The sequence below is a fragment of the Excalfactoria chinensis genome, chromosome 1 (genome assembly GCF_039878825.1).
Source record: "Excalfactoria chinensis isolate bCotChi1 chromosome 1, bCotChi1.hap2, whole genome shotgun sequence".
In the NCBI taxonomy this organism is placed as follows: domain Eukaryota; kingdom Metazoa; phylum Chordata; class Aves; order Galliformes; family Phasianidae; genus Excalfactoria; species Excalfactoria chinensis.
Window position 1 is genome coordinate 180,183,174 of NC_092825.1, and position 19,153 is coordinate 180,202,326.

The following is a 19,153-nucleotide window of genomic DNA, read 5'->3' on the forward strand; positions in this document are numbered from 1 at the left end:
CAGATGCTAATAGTCAATATTACTCAAGTGCAGGGCGTTATTTCCTTCATATCTTTTCTCAGTCCTGTTTAACAGATTTAAAATATTGTTACCACTGTCAAACATGAATTCAATAAAGAAATGTTTTTCTTTCCCCATTTAGCCATCATTCATGCTGCTCTTCTCCGCATTGCCATTCTGTTCTGTGACATATGTCTACTTCACTATTTCTTCACTTCTCTCCGCTAATGTAATGATGACTTCCCCACCAGTGAACTTACATTCATTTATGTTATAATGTAAAACGATTTATTTTTACGTAATGTAATTACACAAGCTCTGATGTTAATATTTGAACAGCAGGCCATTTTTCTCCAGGTTCCTCTTCCCAGTTTCATGTTTTCAAACAAAACAAGTACTGAAGCCAAGAATAACCCTTCCAGTTCTCCTATCATAATCAAAAGGATTGGCACACACAGTACTCTGAAGACCTCAGGACACTAATAGTCTGTTTCTCAAGATCAATGTCAGAGATACCAGTATGATTGGATTACTTCTAGGATCTAAGGCTAATCCAAGATTTTTGTTCCTGTATTTTGGCAGGAAAGCCCAGTAGTTTCTTTCCAGACGACAGTTTTATAGACTCTGGAGAAATTGATGTTGGCAGACGAGCCACACAGAAGATCCCTCCCGGTATCTTTTGGAGATCTCAGGTGTTCATCGACCACCCAGTGCATCTGAAATTCAATGTGTCTTTAGGAAAGGCTGCGCTGGTTGGCATCTATGGCAGAAAAGGCCTTCCACCATCACATACACAGGTAATGGGACCTCATTTCAATCAAGTGACACTTGTCTTAGAATTTATGTTTTCATGGTGTTTTTATTTCAGCTGTTTCTCTCAAGGATTTGCTGCATGCTTGTGTGATATAAAAATCTGGTCATATATCTGGAGAAAGATAATCTAGTGACACTTGCAGGATATTTACATACATTAGCCTGATGCACTATAGGCACAGCCAGAGCCAGAGATATTAGTTTGGGGAAACAGCTGATGGTATCAGCTGCTTGGTCCTAGCAGGATGAGCCACTACCCTCTCCATCCATGGGAAAGAACCATCTCTTGTCCCCATATTCCATGCCACGTGCCCCTCTTTCACCGTCTCTCCTGTCATGATTAGAGCTGCAAGACCCCAGTCTCTCACCCTCGTGGGAGCAAGATCTCCTTTCTTTGTCCGTGCTGAAATGCCTTGAGCCGGCTTTTCATATTATGCATGTTGGCTGTCAGATTATCCTGAGGTAACTGGTGTATAACCAAAGAGAATTGAGTTTTTGCAGGAAGCCATGGGCTTATTTAAGCAGGAATCAAGATACAGATATTATTCTGTGGGACTTTTAGTCTTTTTAGTAGCTTTTCTTAGCACACTGGGACAGAAAATGTCAAGAAATCACTTTCTGGCAAATGCTCTGAAGAACCATTCCCTTAAATAAGGATTTTGTCAATTAGTTTCTCTGGTTTCCATCTCAGATTTTAAGCTGCTCTTAACCAGAATGATTAATGCATTAGGACATAACTCTATTTGGCAGTGCAAAACATCATATTCCCACTTGCTTTACCAGCTTTATAGTAATTTTGTAACTTACCCTTGCTATCCAATCTAAGCTGAAAGTCCAGCAACCAACACCGTTATTAAAGATTTATAGAAACACCCTTTATTTTCTTTTTGAGCAAACAAAGATTTTTATTGCAACTATTCTGGGTAATACGGTATTTTCTACTTATTAACACACCTGCAACTTATTTATGTCAAAAAGGTGTCATAAATCCATGCTTCCTCTGCATGCCTTTCTGCAGAATTAAAATATTTCAATAGGATCAGCAGGTCATAAATTCAGTGACACAACAGTGCCGTTATTGCCCATTTTTGATCAGTCTCGCTTCTGGGAGAGGTTCAGGCATTTGGAAGTTAAATATTTGATATTATTTAAATTAAAAAGTCATGGTCACAACAATAACAGTTGTGGAGTGGAACTCTGTATTACCTCTGATTTTCCTTGTTTGTAATGATTATTAATATCTACTGTCGAACAGGACTTGCAACATGAATGGTTTCAATTGTTTAAATAGCAATTGTGAAATGTCACACCTAAATCTCAGCTAAAGAGTACTGAACTTAAAGCAGACTGCCTAAATTTAGTGGGACACTCCACCCAGCTCTAGTTCTATTTGAATTGATCAAGAAGCTCACACCAACCATAGAATCACGGAATCATAGAATTGCTCGGGTTGGAAAAGACCTTAAAGATCATCAAGTCCAACCAAACCTGACCAAACTACTCTAACAGCCCTCATCACATCCCTGGGCAGCACAACCAAAAGGTTTTAAACACATCCAGGGATGGTGACTCAGCAACCTCCAAGGGGAGCCCATTCCAGAGTCTAACCACCCTTTTGGTAAAGAAGTGTTTCCTGAAATCCAACCTAAACCTCTCCAGGCACAACTTGAGGCCATTTTCCCTCGTCCTGTCGCCGTCTCTGCATTTTGTTCTTTAGTCTCATTTTGGTTGGGATGTTCAAAATGATTTGTCAGTGTTGGGACCTTTCCCATTTGAAACACTGTAGTTGTGTATCAGTTAAATCCTCAGCTGAAAATGAGATGTTAAAAGTGGGATGTAGCACATGTTGGTCATACTACATGCTGGAGGAGGCAGTGCATTTCTACAAAGACCTTGCAAGTGCTGCATTTGAATAGGCACAAATTAAGTGCTGCCAAGTATACAAATAATACTACTAATAATAATTGCCATCTGGACCAAAACATCATCAAAAATTACCAAATGGACTTTTTTATTCGAACAGTAAGATTCATGGTAGAGTATTAGAAACAGGTCCCCAGACCCTGAAGAAATAACTTAAGGAAACTGCGAATATTAAAACAATATTGATATGTCAGCAGTTGATATTTAATTTGCTCTTGAAATGGTTCTTATTCCTAAATATATTATTTTAAAAATCCTCCGTGATTAAAATGTTGTTCTCCTTCTGTATATTTTTATATGAAGTTTAAATCTTAGCATTTGATCACACCATAACTTATTTGCCTTAGGAGTCATTAAACGGCTAACTTGTTTTCTGTATTGAAACTGGAGACTGGTCTTTCATAGTTAAAACATACTACACAAATCTCATCTTTTCGTTTGCATAATCCGGAGTATCTGCTGCACCCTGTAAAACTAACCAAAGAGTTTTAGATTTCCAAATTTTATCAAGAATTTCATAAACAGCACTTCAGTAATATGTGTGCTTAAAGCACTGATAGTCTCCTCTGTGGAAGAATGTAATAAAGGGTTGGCAGTAGTAAAATTTGAACTGGCAATCAGCTTTTCTTCTGAACTAGATAAGGAGATATTTCTTCTGTTTAAACAATCCGCCTTCCATCTTCTGTAATACACACCTGCACATAACCCGTTCTTTTTTAGGGTCTTTGAGTTGTTGCCTTTGCGCATATTCCTGAATTTGGCAAAATGTTTGAAGAGATACTTTTGCCCACTAAAACATGAAACTTTTCTAGAGTTTTAGACTGTATATATATAAGGAAAAAGCTTTTCACAATAAGGGTGGTGAGGCGCTGGCACAGACAGCACAGAGAGGTGGTGGTTTCCCATCCCTGGAGACACCCAAGGTCAGGCTGGATGGGCTCTGAGCACCTGATGGAACTGTGAGTGCCCCTGTTCATTGCAGGGGAGCTGGACCAGATGGCCTTTAAGGGTCCCTTCCAACTCAAACGATTCAGTGTTTGTATGATTCTCTTTGGCAAACTTTCTGTGTCTGTGACCATCTATCTTCTGGTGGTCATCAGCAACCACCAACACCTAAAAGTAGGAAGAAAGTGCAAGCTCCACATTTTTGTAGTGTTAAAAATAGAGCTTGTAGAAAGCAAAAATGTAGGTACTTTTTCTAATTCTTCTCAACAAATGCTAATAAAAGTTAAGCAATTTTCTTGTGGTCTATTAAATTTAATTTTCCCAAATCCAATCGGTTTTTGAACTCTTTTCAACCCAGGCCAATTTTTAAATGGTAAATTTTAGGGATTGGCCATCACAGTTTGTGGGATTCATTTTTCGATTTATACAATTTGAATTGATTAAAATGGCATTTTATCTACAACTTTCTTGCTTTCAATAACTTCAGTCGTGTATTAAAAATCTATGAATTTATTAAAACATAATAAAACGTAACCCACTTGTGATCTGTGATATTTACAGCCAGTAACATAGTAACTTTGCAAAGTCATCAACATCCAAAGCAGCATCTTACAAATATGTATAGAATTAAGCTTACTTTTGGCAGGGAGCCCCAGGTAAGCACAACCCAGGTTGGGCTGTAACAACAGCAACTCGCTGCGGCTGGATGCCTGCAAGTTGTTTTCATCTCAAACAAGAAATAAATGCCTTAGGGCACAATATACTGGATGTTACTTGGATTTCAGATTCAGGATGAGGCAAACTGCACTGTAGAAGTGTCTCAAATTTCATTGACTGCTGAATTAGTTTTAGAAAACTAATTCAAACTACCGTGGTGATACCAGCACTTTGAGATGAACTTTACCTGTTACGTCTGCAGTTTTGTCCTTTAGTGTGCATTCAGACACCATTCATCTGCCTAACAACTCTTGTTTCTGACAGAGCTAATTTCAAGGACAGCCAAAAGGAATGCCCTTCATTTGCTTTCTTAAAAGATACTGCAGCACCAAATCTGAATGACCCACGTGATGAAATAGAGTAAGAAAACATAAGGAAAGTGAGGCCTTGTTTATTTCAACGAAATAACTAATTGAAATACAGTAATGAGAAATACCCTCATGACAAATTCAGTCCTTTGATCTGCAAGATAGGTCATAGATAGCTTTTGCCTCAAGAATGTGTTGGAAACAGCAATAACTGCAGAAGGGAGAAAACTTCAATAAGTTCTTATCTTGGTGGACTTTGAAGACCATATCAGACAACCTAATATACCACATGTTTAAAGTCAACATGGATAAGGAGCCTAAATGTTGCTGATGGGTTCAGACAACGCATGCAGACATTTAGTGCAGCAACTTTTGCTGGTCCAAAAACAGGTGATGTTTTTGTTTTCTTTGCACCTGCCAAAAATTACGAGTTTATCTGATAGAGCAATTGAGAGAGGTGAGGGCAAGGGGAGTTGTGGAACAGAGAAGTGAGGCTGCGCCCTGACTGCTGAGTTCCGCTACAAAATGCTCTATTCACCTACCAGAAGAAAAGACTCAGATTCGATAATGCTGACTTAATAACTGTGATGTCTGCTAGGATTGTACCTGACTTGTCCCATTAATGTATCGTCAGACAAAATACAATTATGGCAGAAAGTCAGTGCGGCGTTACTTAAATAGGGAACAAAAGGTAGTTATAATCCTAATGGCGAAATGGAAGTGATTGTTCACCTGAAGTTACCTTGGGGGAAAAGAAAACAAAGAAGTTCTTTTGAGGAAAAATTCTGAAAGCTATCCAGTAAATGGGACTTTTTTTTTTTACATTACTTTATCTGTTTTTCATCTTCTATGATCTTTTAGCCACCTCGGATACTGATTTAAGGAAAATAACTTTTCTCACTAAGGAAAATACTTCTGCAAAATGTATGCCACGATTTACTTACAAAATCTTTCTCTGACTTACACTCATCTTTCTCTTGATAACCAAAAGCAGCTCTGTGAAACGATCCATTTAGGCCAGGTAATTTATTTCTGTCTTATTAACCAAGACACAAAGAAAATCATAGAATCATGGAATAGTTTGGGTTGGAGGGGACCTTGAAGATCATCCAGCCCCCCTGCTAGAGGCAGGGACACCTCCCCTTGGACCACATTGCTCACATCCCCGTCCAACCTGGCTTTGAACACCTCTGGGATGGGGCATCCACAACCTCTCTGGGCAACCTGTGCCAGTGCCTCAGCACCCTCACAGTGAAGAATTATGTCCTGATATCTCGTCTAAATCTACCCTCTCTGAGTTTAAAACCATTTCCCCTCATCCTACATGCCCTTATAACTTATAAGCTTCTGAGTAGTTTCTCAGTCATACATACTGTGCAATTTGGTTACATTCCCTTGCAGGTAATCTGGGTACATTACCCACTTGTATAGACCCTAACAGAGAAAAAACTGCTTACAATATGTCTGTATATGTACATTTCTAATATTTGATGCACAATATATTTGTCTCCTTCCTGAAACAGCTCGAGGAAGCTTGCAGTGCACACAGACATCTCTCCTTCTTGTATTTCAGTTTGACTTTGTTGAGCTCCTTGATGGAAGGCGCCTTCTGACCCAGGAGGCGAGAGGCTTGGAGGGACCTCAGCGGCAACACAGAACCTTTGTGCCCTTGTCTAGCCACGAGACGGGGTTTATCCAGTACTTGGATTCAGGCATATGGCATTTGGCCTTCTACAATGATGGCAAGGAGTCGGAGGTGGTTTCTTTCCTTACCACTGCCATTGGTAAGTGTTTCCTGTCTTATTCCCAAACCGTCTGCCTTCAGGCCAGGTGTTAATGCTCGTACTCAAATTGCATGGTAGCTTTGTGTGGTTTTGGACTGAATGTTTGTAGAGGATGTATATAGCAACTGGCTGAGTGCTGTTAGGCCCTAAATAGCATGTAAGTATTTTGTATGCCTTTTTAATAACTGTATCTGGAACGAGATTCCAGCCAGTGCCAGAGTTGGATTACAAGCTTGAAATTCCCTGCTTCACTTTTCCTTTGATCTTATTTGTTCTTTAGCTTTATTATTATTATTATTTTAATATGTTCTTCCTGGAGCAGAGGTAGAGGGATGATTGAAGAGCACGGAGCAGCACCGTGCAGCAGTTTCGCTGACAGCCCTGCCTTTAAGCACTATCCACATCACTGCAGTAGGAGCTGAGGCAGAGAGCACTGAGGTTAAAACCAGCAAAGAGCACTGCACGGCTTGGTCATAGGAACCACAACTCCAGCAATCTCTGTTTCTCCTTGCTAATGGAAAGAATCTCAGATTTCTTAAGTAATACAGATTAACAGTCTTCTGGGCTGCTCTGGCAATAAGTCCCCTGATGAGCTGATGTCCATTGCAGGAAGGATGCTGCCTGCAGGCTGCTTGTGTGCTTGGGCACACCACGCGTTCTTACTTCACTCCATAAACAGTTTCTGACTCAGTAGTATTTAATTTTAAATCTGAACCTTTTCATATCCCCGAATTCGTTTGGTTGTAATTTAAAGATTGCTCCATAAAACTCACGCTCAGCTTTCTTCCAGCCACAGTGATTATTTAATGGATTTTTTTTTTCTTTGCTAAAGAAAAGCAGACTCGGCCCAAAGCTGCCATTAATCCCTCTCCCCAAAGAAGTATTGGTGTTGAGTCTCAGCTGTCTGCAATAGTTGCCTAAGAGCTACGGGCTGTAATTTGTCTTGGCAGGTTAATTAAAAGTTTAGGCCTTATTAAAGCCATCATTAAGATCCCAATATTCACTTTAAATGCTAAAGTTTACCTAATGCAGAAGTGGAAGCACTGCTGTGTTAAATTCAAAAGCTGGAACTTCACAAGTTTTACGCTGTTCACAGTTAAGCAACAGCAGAAACAGTTACACATGACGTAACAAACTGAAGTCTTACTCTGTAGAGTACGGATATACTTTCATTTGTAATTATGGAATCATTAAGATGGGGAAAGACCTCTAAGATCACCAAGTCCAATCCCAACCCACCTCCACCATGCCCACTGCCCACGTCCCTCAGTGCCGCATCTCCACTGTTCTTGAACACTGCAGGGATGGTGATTCCATCACTTCCCTGGGCAGATTTTGCTGCAGCAGTGCTGGGAACTGAGCCCTCTACTCTCCACCTTCTGCCTGGAGCAGCCTCTAGATACCCTTCTGAGCATGACTTTTTTTCCTTCTCTAAGACTTTCCCCAGACTGAAATTCCTCAGCTCAGGAAATCAGTACGGTTTTCAGAGAAGAAAACATTTTTAAAGCACGGCCACTAACATGTTTGTTTTCAAAGCGATGCGAAATGAGCTTCCAGCCAGACTTCTCTCCCTGCCTCATTGCACTAACATAGGGGAAAAAAAGGCAAAACATCCTTAACCTGTCTTTGAGCAGTGGGGGAGCAGTGTGGGTGAGAAGCATGTCAGATTGTCTTTAAGGCAATATTGTTTTGTTTACACTCTGCCCTACCTTCACAACCATGTGATAAGCAGAACAGTCCATGATAGATTCCCTGTTGCCCTTGAATCATTCTGTCTTTTGGCACAAGGAAATGCATTTTTTTTTTTGGCTATGCAATAGAGCCTTGCTATATACGTGGGAATTGTTTGGCAGCTGTATAGCAATACGAAACTTTTGTGCACAGGAAAAGCTGCTTACAGGAAAACCCACTCATTTAGAAATGAATAGAAAAATTAGATAAAGAATAGACTTCTTGAGTAGAATTTGGCCAAATTTGTTCAGCATTTATAGAAATATGATAAAAATTGTGGAGTCACTGAATATCTTAGTTTGGAAGGGACCCTAAAGCCCATCCAGTCCCACCCCCTGTCCTGGGCTGGCTGCCCCCCCACCAGCTCAGGCTGCCATGGACTACATCCAGCCTGGCCTTGAGCACCTCCAGGGATGGGGCACCCACAGCTCTCTGGGCAGCAGTGCCAGGGCCTCACCTCCCTCTGAGTAAAGAATTTTCACCTTACATCTAACCTAAATTATCCTAATTATTATCCTATATGATTATAATTAACCTAATATCCTTAACAGTTTAGTACCTTCCTCCTTAACCTACATTTCAGCAGCTTGCTTAAAAAAAGTCAGGGCAGGTGTTGTGTTGCTCTATTGCTTCAGAGCCTTTCCATTGTATTCATGAAGTCTGCCAAGACAAAGCTGTTGTGTTTTAAGTCTATCCATACTGGTGTACAGTAATATTAGGATTTTTGCTGGCGCCAAGGTAAAGAGGATACAACAACCTGACACTGTGTTTATGAACCAGGGTGTAAAGTGGCAGTGCCAAACAAATATATCAAGGCACACCTGATGAGAACCCTTCAATCTGTGTGGGGTGAGGACCATGCAGAGCTGTGTTGGCTGTCAGAGGCAAGCTGCCATTTCATTTGATTTCCGTGACAGGAGCACATAGAAAAGTCTTCCTTTATTATTGTGCAGCCATAGCGCTTGCAGCGTGAGTGTGTTTGAAAGGTATGACTGGGATGCAGGAAGAAGAAGGATCCAGTGATGTGAAAAGAGGACCAGCAGCCTGGAAGTCCTGGGCTCTGATTGATGTTCTAATTGTGACCCAACCTAAGTTCACGCTTCAGCTGTTCTCCGTGAGGAGTGACATTTCCCCAGAGATGCTGTGAGGGTGATAGAACTGCTGGGAAAACGCATTAAGCATTAATTAATAATCATGAATAATAGGAGAAAGCACAGAACTGATAATGGGAATCAGAATGATAAGTGTGTAGCGCGAGTCTGTACAGTCATTCCTCCACTGTGAGCAAGGACTCGCCTGAGTCAAGGACAGCAGCTTTCAGTTCAGCAATGCTATGTTGAATAGAAAGGATGCTGATTTTCCAAGTTTATCTGCTCTGTTCTAACAGACTGAACCCTTCAGAGCCAGTAAAATCACCACGGGCTCTGCTTGATGATATCAGTAACCGTGCAGTGCTGGTCTGGAATGATTGGGCCTTCCATTATCCTACTGAAAACCAGAGAAAAATGGAGAAAAGCATGTGTATTCCCAGTCTGATAGCACATTTAATTTCATAAATGGTGAAGCTATCCATCATAGCGATTTGGAATCTGATATAGCTATAACTAAATCCACTCAGGAACATTAGCTCTGATTTTAAGGGCAAGAGATGACAGTTGAGCCTGTTTCCTAAAAGGATGCGGAACCATCATCGCTATGGAGTTATGTGGTGTCAAAATGTGTGCCTGTTACATGCCATTGCTTGTGAACCTGGGGAGAACACAGTATATAATGCCTGTCACAGCTTATTCTTCTACAGGGCACAGGAAATTCAGGTGGAGGGTAATAAGGTTATTCTAGAAAAGTTTTCAGCTTTTGATGATATTTTTATGTCCCATTCCTCCTAATTACAATGCAAGGCATTATAAAGCAATGGACAGAATCACAGAGTGACAGAATGGCCCACATTGGAAGGGACCACAAGGATCATCAAGGATCATTGTGGGCAGTCCAAATCTCTCAATAATAAATTAATCCATTTTGTAAATGACATTGGAAGCACTTCCTGAAATTCCTACATACAAACAGTTCCCTGCAAAGCGCTTTGTGGATTCACTCCCTGATAGCGATGTTTTATTCCCAGCAATCTGATGTAAGTAGAGCAAAATAGTGGGCTGAGGAATCAGCTGGAATCAGCACATCTGAGGCAGAGAATTGGCCTAAATCTGCTCAGGAGGGGTAAGAAATGTCTGAGAGGCTGTGAACATCTACAGAGCTGGAGAAAGAAAGTCTTCCAGCAGCTGTTACCGCTGAGCTCAGGTTTGGCTGTGCAGCCACAGAGAAATCAAAAGGAGAAGCAGCATCAGCTGTCTGAGAAGTGAGCATCTGTTTGCCATCGTGTCACCCAACGAGCAGCAGGAACACATGTACAGCACCCGTGGTAGGATACAAGGTTTTGTCTCGCTTTTATCTTCCGCAGGAGACAGAGCTTAAGTTTAGGATAAGCCCCGTTGTTCCTCCCGCCCCCTCCACTACCGTAAGAAAGCTGCTGTAAGTACTTTCCTCCATCAAAGCACAAGCAAGTTGGCAGTGTTATTTGCAAGGGGCTGCCAGCACATACAGCGCTTTACAATACACATCAAAGGGCAAGCTCCCTTCCTGCGATAGCCTAAAATATCACAGCCCTCATACAGCTCACACACATGAAGGATACCTGTGGACTCACAGCAGGACCAAGCTTAGGGAGGAGAGAAGGAATTACATGGTGCAGACAAGTTTGGGACTGGATGCTCTCCAGAGAGGACAAGGTTGTGTGAGTGGACCAGAACAGCTCTGAAAGTACCCCGTTCAGGTTTGTTTCCCTTACATTCGCTGTCCATGTGTATGTTGACTTAAACTCTGTCCACTTCCAGTTCATAGCGGATTCCCGGGCATTACCCAATGAAGTCTCAAAGCCATTCACTGTATTTATACTTGCTTTGCTAACATCTGGGAAAGTCTAAATTGATCTCATGTAAATACTGAGGAGAATGTACAGGCCTGGGGTGTGATCCACTGTGGCTTATGCTTTCCTTTAGCTCATTCCCTTGTTACTTAACCCCCTCACGTACAGTTAGGTTTTCAGGAAGAGTGGATGTCATATTCCAGTCACCCTCTTCTGAACATGTCTTGCAAGTATGTCCCTCAAAGGAGCTGACAAATTGAGCAAGTACTTGGCCAAATCAGGACCCTTTACCTGTAAATGGAACTCCAGCTGCTCCATAGAGGTGCTCGGTTAGCAGTGGTGGTGTTGTCACCTACTGCGTGAATATCCCATGGTCACCTTGCCCCATCCCCTGTTCCACACAGCACCTTGTGATAGCCTTCTACAGACAGTTAATAACTTGTGCCTTCCCCAACTCAAAGCTCTTTCCTTCTGCTTGTCTTGCACTGAAAATAAAATATTAAGTGACATATGAGAGCCTTGGCAGGGAGGAAAATCACAACTTCACTTTTGATGTTATTGATCTCCCCCTTGCAACACAACAGCAGAGCTTTGCATGCTCTGCAAATAGCTTTTTGCCTTCAGCTCTCTGTGTCCTATTACAAGCCCTTGCTTGACAGATGCTCCATGAGATGGTCAGTGCCTTTTTTGATGACTCTTGTTGCCAGCATCCTTTTTTGATGCTTTTTTTCCTGCTCTTTGGCTTCAGTTAGCTTTTCGTGGAATCATAGAGTCATTTGAGTTGGAAGGGACCTTTAAAGGCCATCTAGTCTGACTCCCCCACAGTGAACAGGGACACCTACTGCTCAATCAGGTGCTTAAAGCCCTGTCCAGCCTGATTTTGAATGTCTCCGGGGAGAGGGTATCCACCACCTCTCTGTGATTCCTGTTCTGGTGCCTCATCACTCGTATTGTAGAACTTTTTCCTTATATCCAATCTAAATCTTCACACTTTTAATTTGAAGCCATGTCCCTTTGTTCTGTCACAATGGAACCTGCTCAAGAGTTTGTCCCCTTCTTTCTTATAACCCTCCTTGGAAACTTTTGCTCAGCTTCTCTGCACTTGGTAAAGTTTGTAGATCTCAGGTAGCACAGAAAGCATGCACTCAAACTCATCTAGGAGGCAATAAGGACGTTTATGAGTCCCTGCTAGGCTATGACTCTCCTTAGTTTTTTTTCTTTGTGAGTTTGGTCTCACGAATGGTAGTTCTGCTGGAATGAAAGCTTACATTTAGACAGAAGTTGGACTTGATGATCCTTGTGGGTCTTTTCCAACTTGGGATATTCTACAATTCTATGATTCCGTGGTATATCTACAGATAGCTTCCAGCCATTTGTCCAGGGAAGTTGTGGAGTCACCTTCTCTGGAGCTGATCAAGAACTGTGGAGACGTGGCACTGAGGGTCATGGTCAGTGGGCATGGTGGTGATGGGTTGATTATTGGGCTAAATGATCTCAGTAGTCTTTTCCAATCTTAATAACTCTATGATTCTATGGCCAGGCTTCCACTTGGCCACAGGACAAGGTCCTTTGGTGAGAGGGGAGTTGGCCCATGCAGAAGGATGGCAAGAAGACTCAGAGTCAAACACAGCCCAGCCTGGTAGGTAGGACATTGTCTTTCGGAGGTGGTAGTGAATGAACTCTGATCTTTCTAGGAGATACCCTCTGCGAACAAGTGAAGTAGTGTGACTGGAGACGTTACTTTTTCATCCAGGTGTATGTGTGGAACTAATCCTTATAGAGCTAAATAAAAAATGCCTTGTAGCCTGAGCATGGATCTGGAAATAGCAGAAGGGCAGTGGGGTGGGAAAGCCTTTCACATTAGTTTATAATCCCCATGGACAGAGGTTTTTGTTTGCTACTCTCAGTAAAACAGTGGCAATGGTTTTAGATGATAGTGACACAGCCCTTAAAGTTTCAGCAGCTGATAGCTTTATTAGTGTGCCCTAAGTGTGTGTCTATCCCAAAAATTGATAACAGTCTCATTGCCCACTGAAGGGAGCCCAGAGCAGGAGTGTGTCCCAGCACTGGGTTTTTTGCCCTACAGAAGAGCCACAGCACTTCTAGGGAACCCAGAGTCAGACTATTCATTTCAAATCCAGATATTATTTGTGGTGACCTTTTCCTCTCTGCAAGTGTCTAAAACAATTCGTACATAATTATCCTGCTTCCCAAGCCTTAATGGCAGGCAAAATTATTATTTCAGGATTCTGCTGTTTAAGACTGTAGGCATCTCTAATAACGGAGAAATTAGGGACACATCTCAAAGATAATTAAATAATAAGAAGCCTGTAAAGGTCAGATACTTGGCTGTGAAATCTTCCACCACTGCTCTTTCCTAGCATGGCATATTTCTTCATTGATGCCCTGCAAGAAAAAGCCAGCAGCATAAATTTTTAGCGTGTGAAGTTGTTTAAATTAAAGCAGGGACGGAGTCATTCATTTGACATTAGACTTCAGCTTTTGCTTGTTGTTTTGTTCTGGCTTAGTTTGTATAGGTATGCTCCTCTTTCAGTAGGGCTAAATGACTACAAGTGATAAATTTGGATGGGAAAAAATGGAGACACAAGCAGACACATGGATGGAGTGGATGATCTTGAAGGTCTTTTCCAACCTTGGTGACTCTATGATTCTATGATTTATATTATTGTACACAGGAAATTAAACCACGTCTGTGAAAAGTTGAGTGCCAATAAGCATTCACTTGGGTAGAAGTTAGGTGTCAGGACATCTCCAATGATCTGGTTTTAGCTGGATTTGGTTGTGCTTCAATTTAATAGGGAAAAAAAACCAACAAGCCAGAAGTAGATTGGTCATTTTGAAAAGCTTTTCCTACGTGTGTATTTAGATGGGCTGGTTGTAGCTTTGCACTTGCTGTTTGCAGGGTGCTGTTTGCAGGCAGCAAGTTCTCTTGATCCAACAGAGCTTGTACAAAAGGTTTATTGATTGGGGTAATTACTTCAGTTTTAGGGTCAGGGAATGGTTTACTTAATACTGAAGTTAAAGCCTTTTCCTTTTTTTCTGTTATTTCTGTCCCTTTTTTTCATTCCTTTTTTCAGATCAGCAGAATTCTGCCTTAACAACACAGCATACAACGGTACCAGAGGGTTTCTGGAGAAACATGCAAAGCAGTGCATATGGGTTTTGTTTTTGCACTTTTGTATATAGCTCTTTCCAAGCACCCCACACTGCATGCTAACGCAAGCAGAGCTTGTTTTATCCCTGCCTTATATTCCTGAGCTGCTGGGGCAGCTCTGTGCAGGCTTTTCTTTCCATGAACGCTCCCCTGCTAAAGCACAGTAATAAGTTGTGGGAGTTACACGTCCACTTTTGGCAAACAAAGCGAGAACCCTTTCTGTGCTCCAACAGGCTATTTTAAGACTTCGTTTTCCAAAGGCTGTATTTAACTGTATTTACGTGCACACATTTAATTGACCACATGAGAGAACAGCAGCCAACAACCTCGGCACCTCAGGAGCCACCAATCTCCCTTTTCACACGGAGGCCAGGGGGGATGCGGACATGGTCTGTGCAGTAACTCCTGGCATATGTTGACTTTTAAAATGATAACAGCTGCTCTGTGTATTAGATGTGTGGCTGCTTTCTTTATCTAAGCGCTACAACAGTCTCAGAAAGAGAGTTAAATAAATTAGGTTAAACTGATTTCTGGCTCAGAGACTTGCTGGGGGCTCTGCAAGGGAATATGCCTCGACCAGGTTTGTGCAGCAAGTCAGCTACAGGCTGGAACAGAGCTGTGCACTCTGCTTTCACTCTGGCATTTACCTGAGCGCAAGCCTGTAATGGCCACATGAAATCAAGGGCATCTCTGTGGGGTCAGGATTGGGGCTGACCCTGTTTATTATCTTTATTCATGATCTGGACGTGGGGATTGAGTGTATCCTCAGGGAATATACAGATGACACCAAGCTGGGAGGAACTGTTGACCCATCTGAGGGTAGGATCTACACAGGGACCTTCACAGGCTGGGTTGCTGGCTTGAGGTCAATGGGATGTGCTTCAACAAGAGTAAGTGCAACAGAGCTGTGAGGGGTCTGGAGCACAGGTCTCATAGGGAACGGCTGAGGGAACTGGGATTATTCAGTCTGGAGATAAAGAGGCTCAGAGGAGACCTTATCACTTTCTACAACTTTCTGAAAGGAGGCTGCAATGAAGTGGGGCTTGGCCTCTCTCCCAGGTAACAGTGAAAGGATGAGAGATAATAACAACTTTAAATTGTGTTGGAGGAGGTTCAGGTTGGATGTTAGGACAAATTTCTTCTCATAAAGTGTGGCGGTGCAGTGGCACAGGCTGCACAGGGAGGTGGTGGAGTCACAGTGCCTGGGAGATGTTCAAGAGCTGTGGAGATGTGGCACTGAGGGACGTGGTCAGTGGGCATGGTAGGGGTGGGTTGATGGTTGGACTGGATGATCTTAGTGGTCTTTTCCAATCTTAATGATTCTGTGATTCTTTGTTAAGGGACTGATCTGACAAAAGGCCTAAAAGACACTCAAGCCCTTCTGTAACACTGGGTTTCACACTTGAAGGTGTGCCCATAGCACCTGTCTGCAGCATGCTGGAACATCACGTGTCAGCCATTCTACATAGTGCACCCTTGTTTTTCAGGATGGATGCATTTGCTAAAGACTTCATATGAAATGAAACTTAGTCTTGGGTGCACTCAAAATGATAACATCGCCATGGTTTTGGGGCATTTGTTTTGACCAAATGTTTTCACATCTGAGGTCCTTTTTGTGTGTATGCAAGACTGGTTTGCATTCTTTTCCCCACAGTACACCAACATACAACATCGTTTAAAATTAAACTCAAGGCCAGCTTTAGCCTTGCCCCAAGCTGCAATAGCAGAAATTCTAATGTACTGAACGCAAAGTAACTTCCAGCTTGCTAGTGCAGCTCCAGAAGTTGAACCCTGAAGGCTGAATAATTGTTGTTTCCTGTATTCATTTGTAACAATTTATGAGGGTAGGAAGGACCAAAAATAAAATAAAATAAAATAAATTTCTTTGCATTCCCTTGGGCAAATTGGGGATATGAGAGTTTCACTTACTGGAGCAAAATTCGGGTTTAAAAATATTCCAGCTGCGAGGAAGAAAAGCAAGGAAGAAAAGGAGCTTTCACAACGCCTTGTCTATGTAGTAGGCACTGAAGTTACCATTCTTCTAAGGTGCATCTTAGAAGGAGGAAGATGACAGCATCAGTCCAAGGGCTAGTTTCTCTAAAATCATCCATTGACATTTTCCGCCAACTAACTTCTAACCTGCGACACGTTTCAGGTGATTAAAGAGAAAGGGTTGTTTTTTGTTTGTTTCTTTTCTTAAGATAGTCAGTAGGCAATTCTGCGAGAACTTTATTTCATTGCTCCTTTCGTGCTTTTAGCATTGCTCACATTCTCAGGGAAGAAAACAGTGTTCGCTGCGTATCACTACAAACTGCAGAAATACATTAGCAGGCTCTTTTAAAAGGTGCCTTTATTCTGATCCCAGTGAAGGAGATTTTGCCATTAACTTAAATGGTAGTATACATAGAGCGATGCCCAAGTGCTTTTGAAATCCCATTACACCTTGTGATTTCAACCATCTGATAGCTTTGTATTGTAAGGCATTCTGCACTGGAAAGATTTCTTAAAAAGGAAGCCGTAAGAGAAAGGAATGAACCAGTGAGATAAAGCTCTCTCTCTAAGGGGAATCCAAATTCAGACCTAATGTGGTATAGGCTTCTGAAGCAAGCAGGCTTGTTCTGCTCATTATTTACTCCCCACACTATTCCCACTCGGTCCCACTTTCTGCAGAACAGAAGTTCAAAAATAATCCACTTGCATCTGAGTTTGGAGTTGGATGTGCCTGAAATAGTGTGAGAAGGACTGATGTTATTGTGGCGGGGCCATTGGAGTACCTGGATGGATGTCTCATGCCAGGCCATAGAAACAGAAGTGCAGACATCTCAAGGGAAGTTGTGCTCACATGATGTACTGTCAAATTTGGCAGAGTCAGCAGATCTTGATGGTTTCAGTACACGACTCAAAGCGATGCTGAATGCCAAACTTTTAGTGCTTCACCATCACCTTTTAAAACAATCCGGACTCCAGAGGCACTGCTGGTGAAGTTTACACTCTGCTCTGATGGAGATGTATTGTACCTGCTGTTGGAAATGGCTTTTTATTTTTTAAGTGATAGGGGGAGAATAACGTGCTATTGAATACTGTGATTATTGTGCTTCACTCTGACTTTCCAGAGCCTGGATTGACTTAAGGAACTGTGTAAAAGGACTACCTGCCTGTTGCCCTTCGCCTTATTTAGCATCCTGAAACCTCCATGTGAAGGTTAGAGTTCCATTGGGATATTAGAGCAAAACAGGGTTATCTGCATGAATCTTTAATTAAAACAGACCTCCCAGCCTTCAGGAAAAGCAAAAATAGTCAAAACCTGGCACAACATCAAGTGGCATTAGCAGTATCAGCATCGCACTGGGTGCCCTACAGAAGAGGAAACTGTGAAAGAGCACTCAAAATTAATGAGTGAGTTTCCATGATGCTGTCAAGACTATCACATCCCTGGCTGCCAGGTGTGGATTACTTGAGCTAGAAATATAAAAGCCCTATAAAACACAAATGAAGTGAAAAAATCGAAATCTCAGCAGGTGAGGATGTGCCGTAAGAAGGAATCGGTCCTTGCACGTGTCTGTTTGGAAAGGAAGAGGTGAAGCAACAGCACACCGGACCCAGCATTTTCACATTTCCTTTGTTTTCAGAGCCTTATTTTTTTTTTCTTCTTTATTATTATTTTTTTTTATTTGGCTCAAAATGTCAAGCCTGATGTTTCAGATCCCTGAAGCGTGTTTTATCCCCTCTCACCTCCACGTCTCTCTTGGCATTGTTATCATGATTACAAGAGCAGGTGACAGTTCTCTGGGCTTAGAATCCTACCTACCCTGCAGTGAAATCCAATTGAGTAGCATCATTTCTTTGAAAAATAAACAAGGCTGCAAGCTCTGCAACTGGGAAGTAAATTAAATGCTAGCTTGCGTTCACAGAGCTTCAGAATCTTCTTTGCCTTTCTTGTTATACTGCCTGAATTCCTATTCAAATTACTGCTAATACAGTCAGGGCAGTGACAGGGGGCATTTTTGTGAAGGAGAGACGTTATTGCAGTGAGCTTGCAGGTGACAGCTTTATCTTGGACAAGCGCTGGGTCTAAGCAATATAGAGTGTGGCTTGCTAAAGGTGCAGCAGCACAGGGTAAGGTGAAGCGATGCAGACTCCTTCGCCCTCCCATGAGATGTAATTCATTGCAGTGCGAGAGGGATGCTGTGCTCTCCTCATGGCCCCTTTGCACTGCTGAGGCTGACACAGGGGATTTCAAGGTTGGATATGAGCCGAAGGGTCTAATTACCTGCTGCCCTGCTCCACCTGCAATGCAACGCGTCTTCCTTAGCTGGGGGAACATGGCAAGAATAGGCCAGTGGAACTGTTTCTTTCTGTATATATTTATTTGATATGGTCAACAATTCTCTAAATATTTGTTCAGAAGTAATAATTTTATTTTAAATTATTTTTTATCCACTTACTTTTATAAAATCAATGCATCCACATAAGGGTGGAAGGTTATAAGGAAAGGCTTTTATTTTGTAGATATGGCAACTTCCTTCAGGCTTCATTTATTTTGTCACCAGCACAAAGCAAAAGGTTTTGGGGCGATTCCTCCTGCAGAGGGGGATTAGACTACTCAATGAAGGGGCCAAACAGTATAAATAATACATAAATTTAGAAAGCAAACAACCCTTCTCTTATATTCTCATCTCACTTTTCATATGTTGCATTCTCATCAGCAAAACAAGTTTCTTATTCTTTGATCCTCTGTTCTGCTATTACCACCGATTCATTAAAGTCCAGTGTCTCTACTGTAGTGCTTTTCCGCCATGTTTTTGCCACTAAATGGTGCCAGTCCCAGATCAGC

At 42.0% G+C, this 19,153-nt stretch overlaps 1 protein-coding gene across 12 annotated transcripts in view; it reads left to right on the top strand.

Moving 5' to 3' along the window:
* The window catches only part of TENM4 (teneurin transmembrane protein 4), a 598,985-nt gene that overhangs the window by 424,302 nt on the left and 155,530 nt on the right, over positions 1-19,153 (top strand). For all 12 annotated transcript variants that reach the window (XM_072326955.1, XM_072326954.1, XM_072326960.1 and 9 more), the window contains 2 exons: positions 583-797; positions 6,280-6,490. In XM_072326955.1, the coding sequence (XP_072183056.1) occupies positions 583-797; positions 6,280-6,490 (426 nt within the window). The remainder of the gene's footprint in view (positions 1-582; positions 798-6,279; positions 6,491-19,153) is intronic.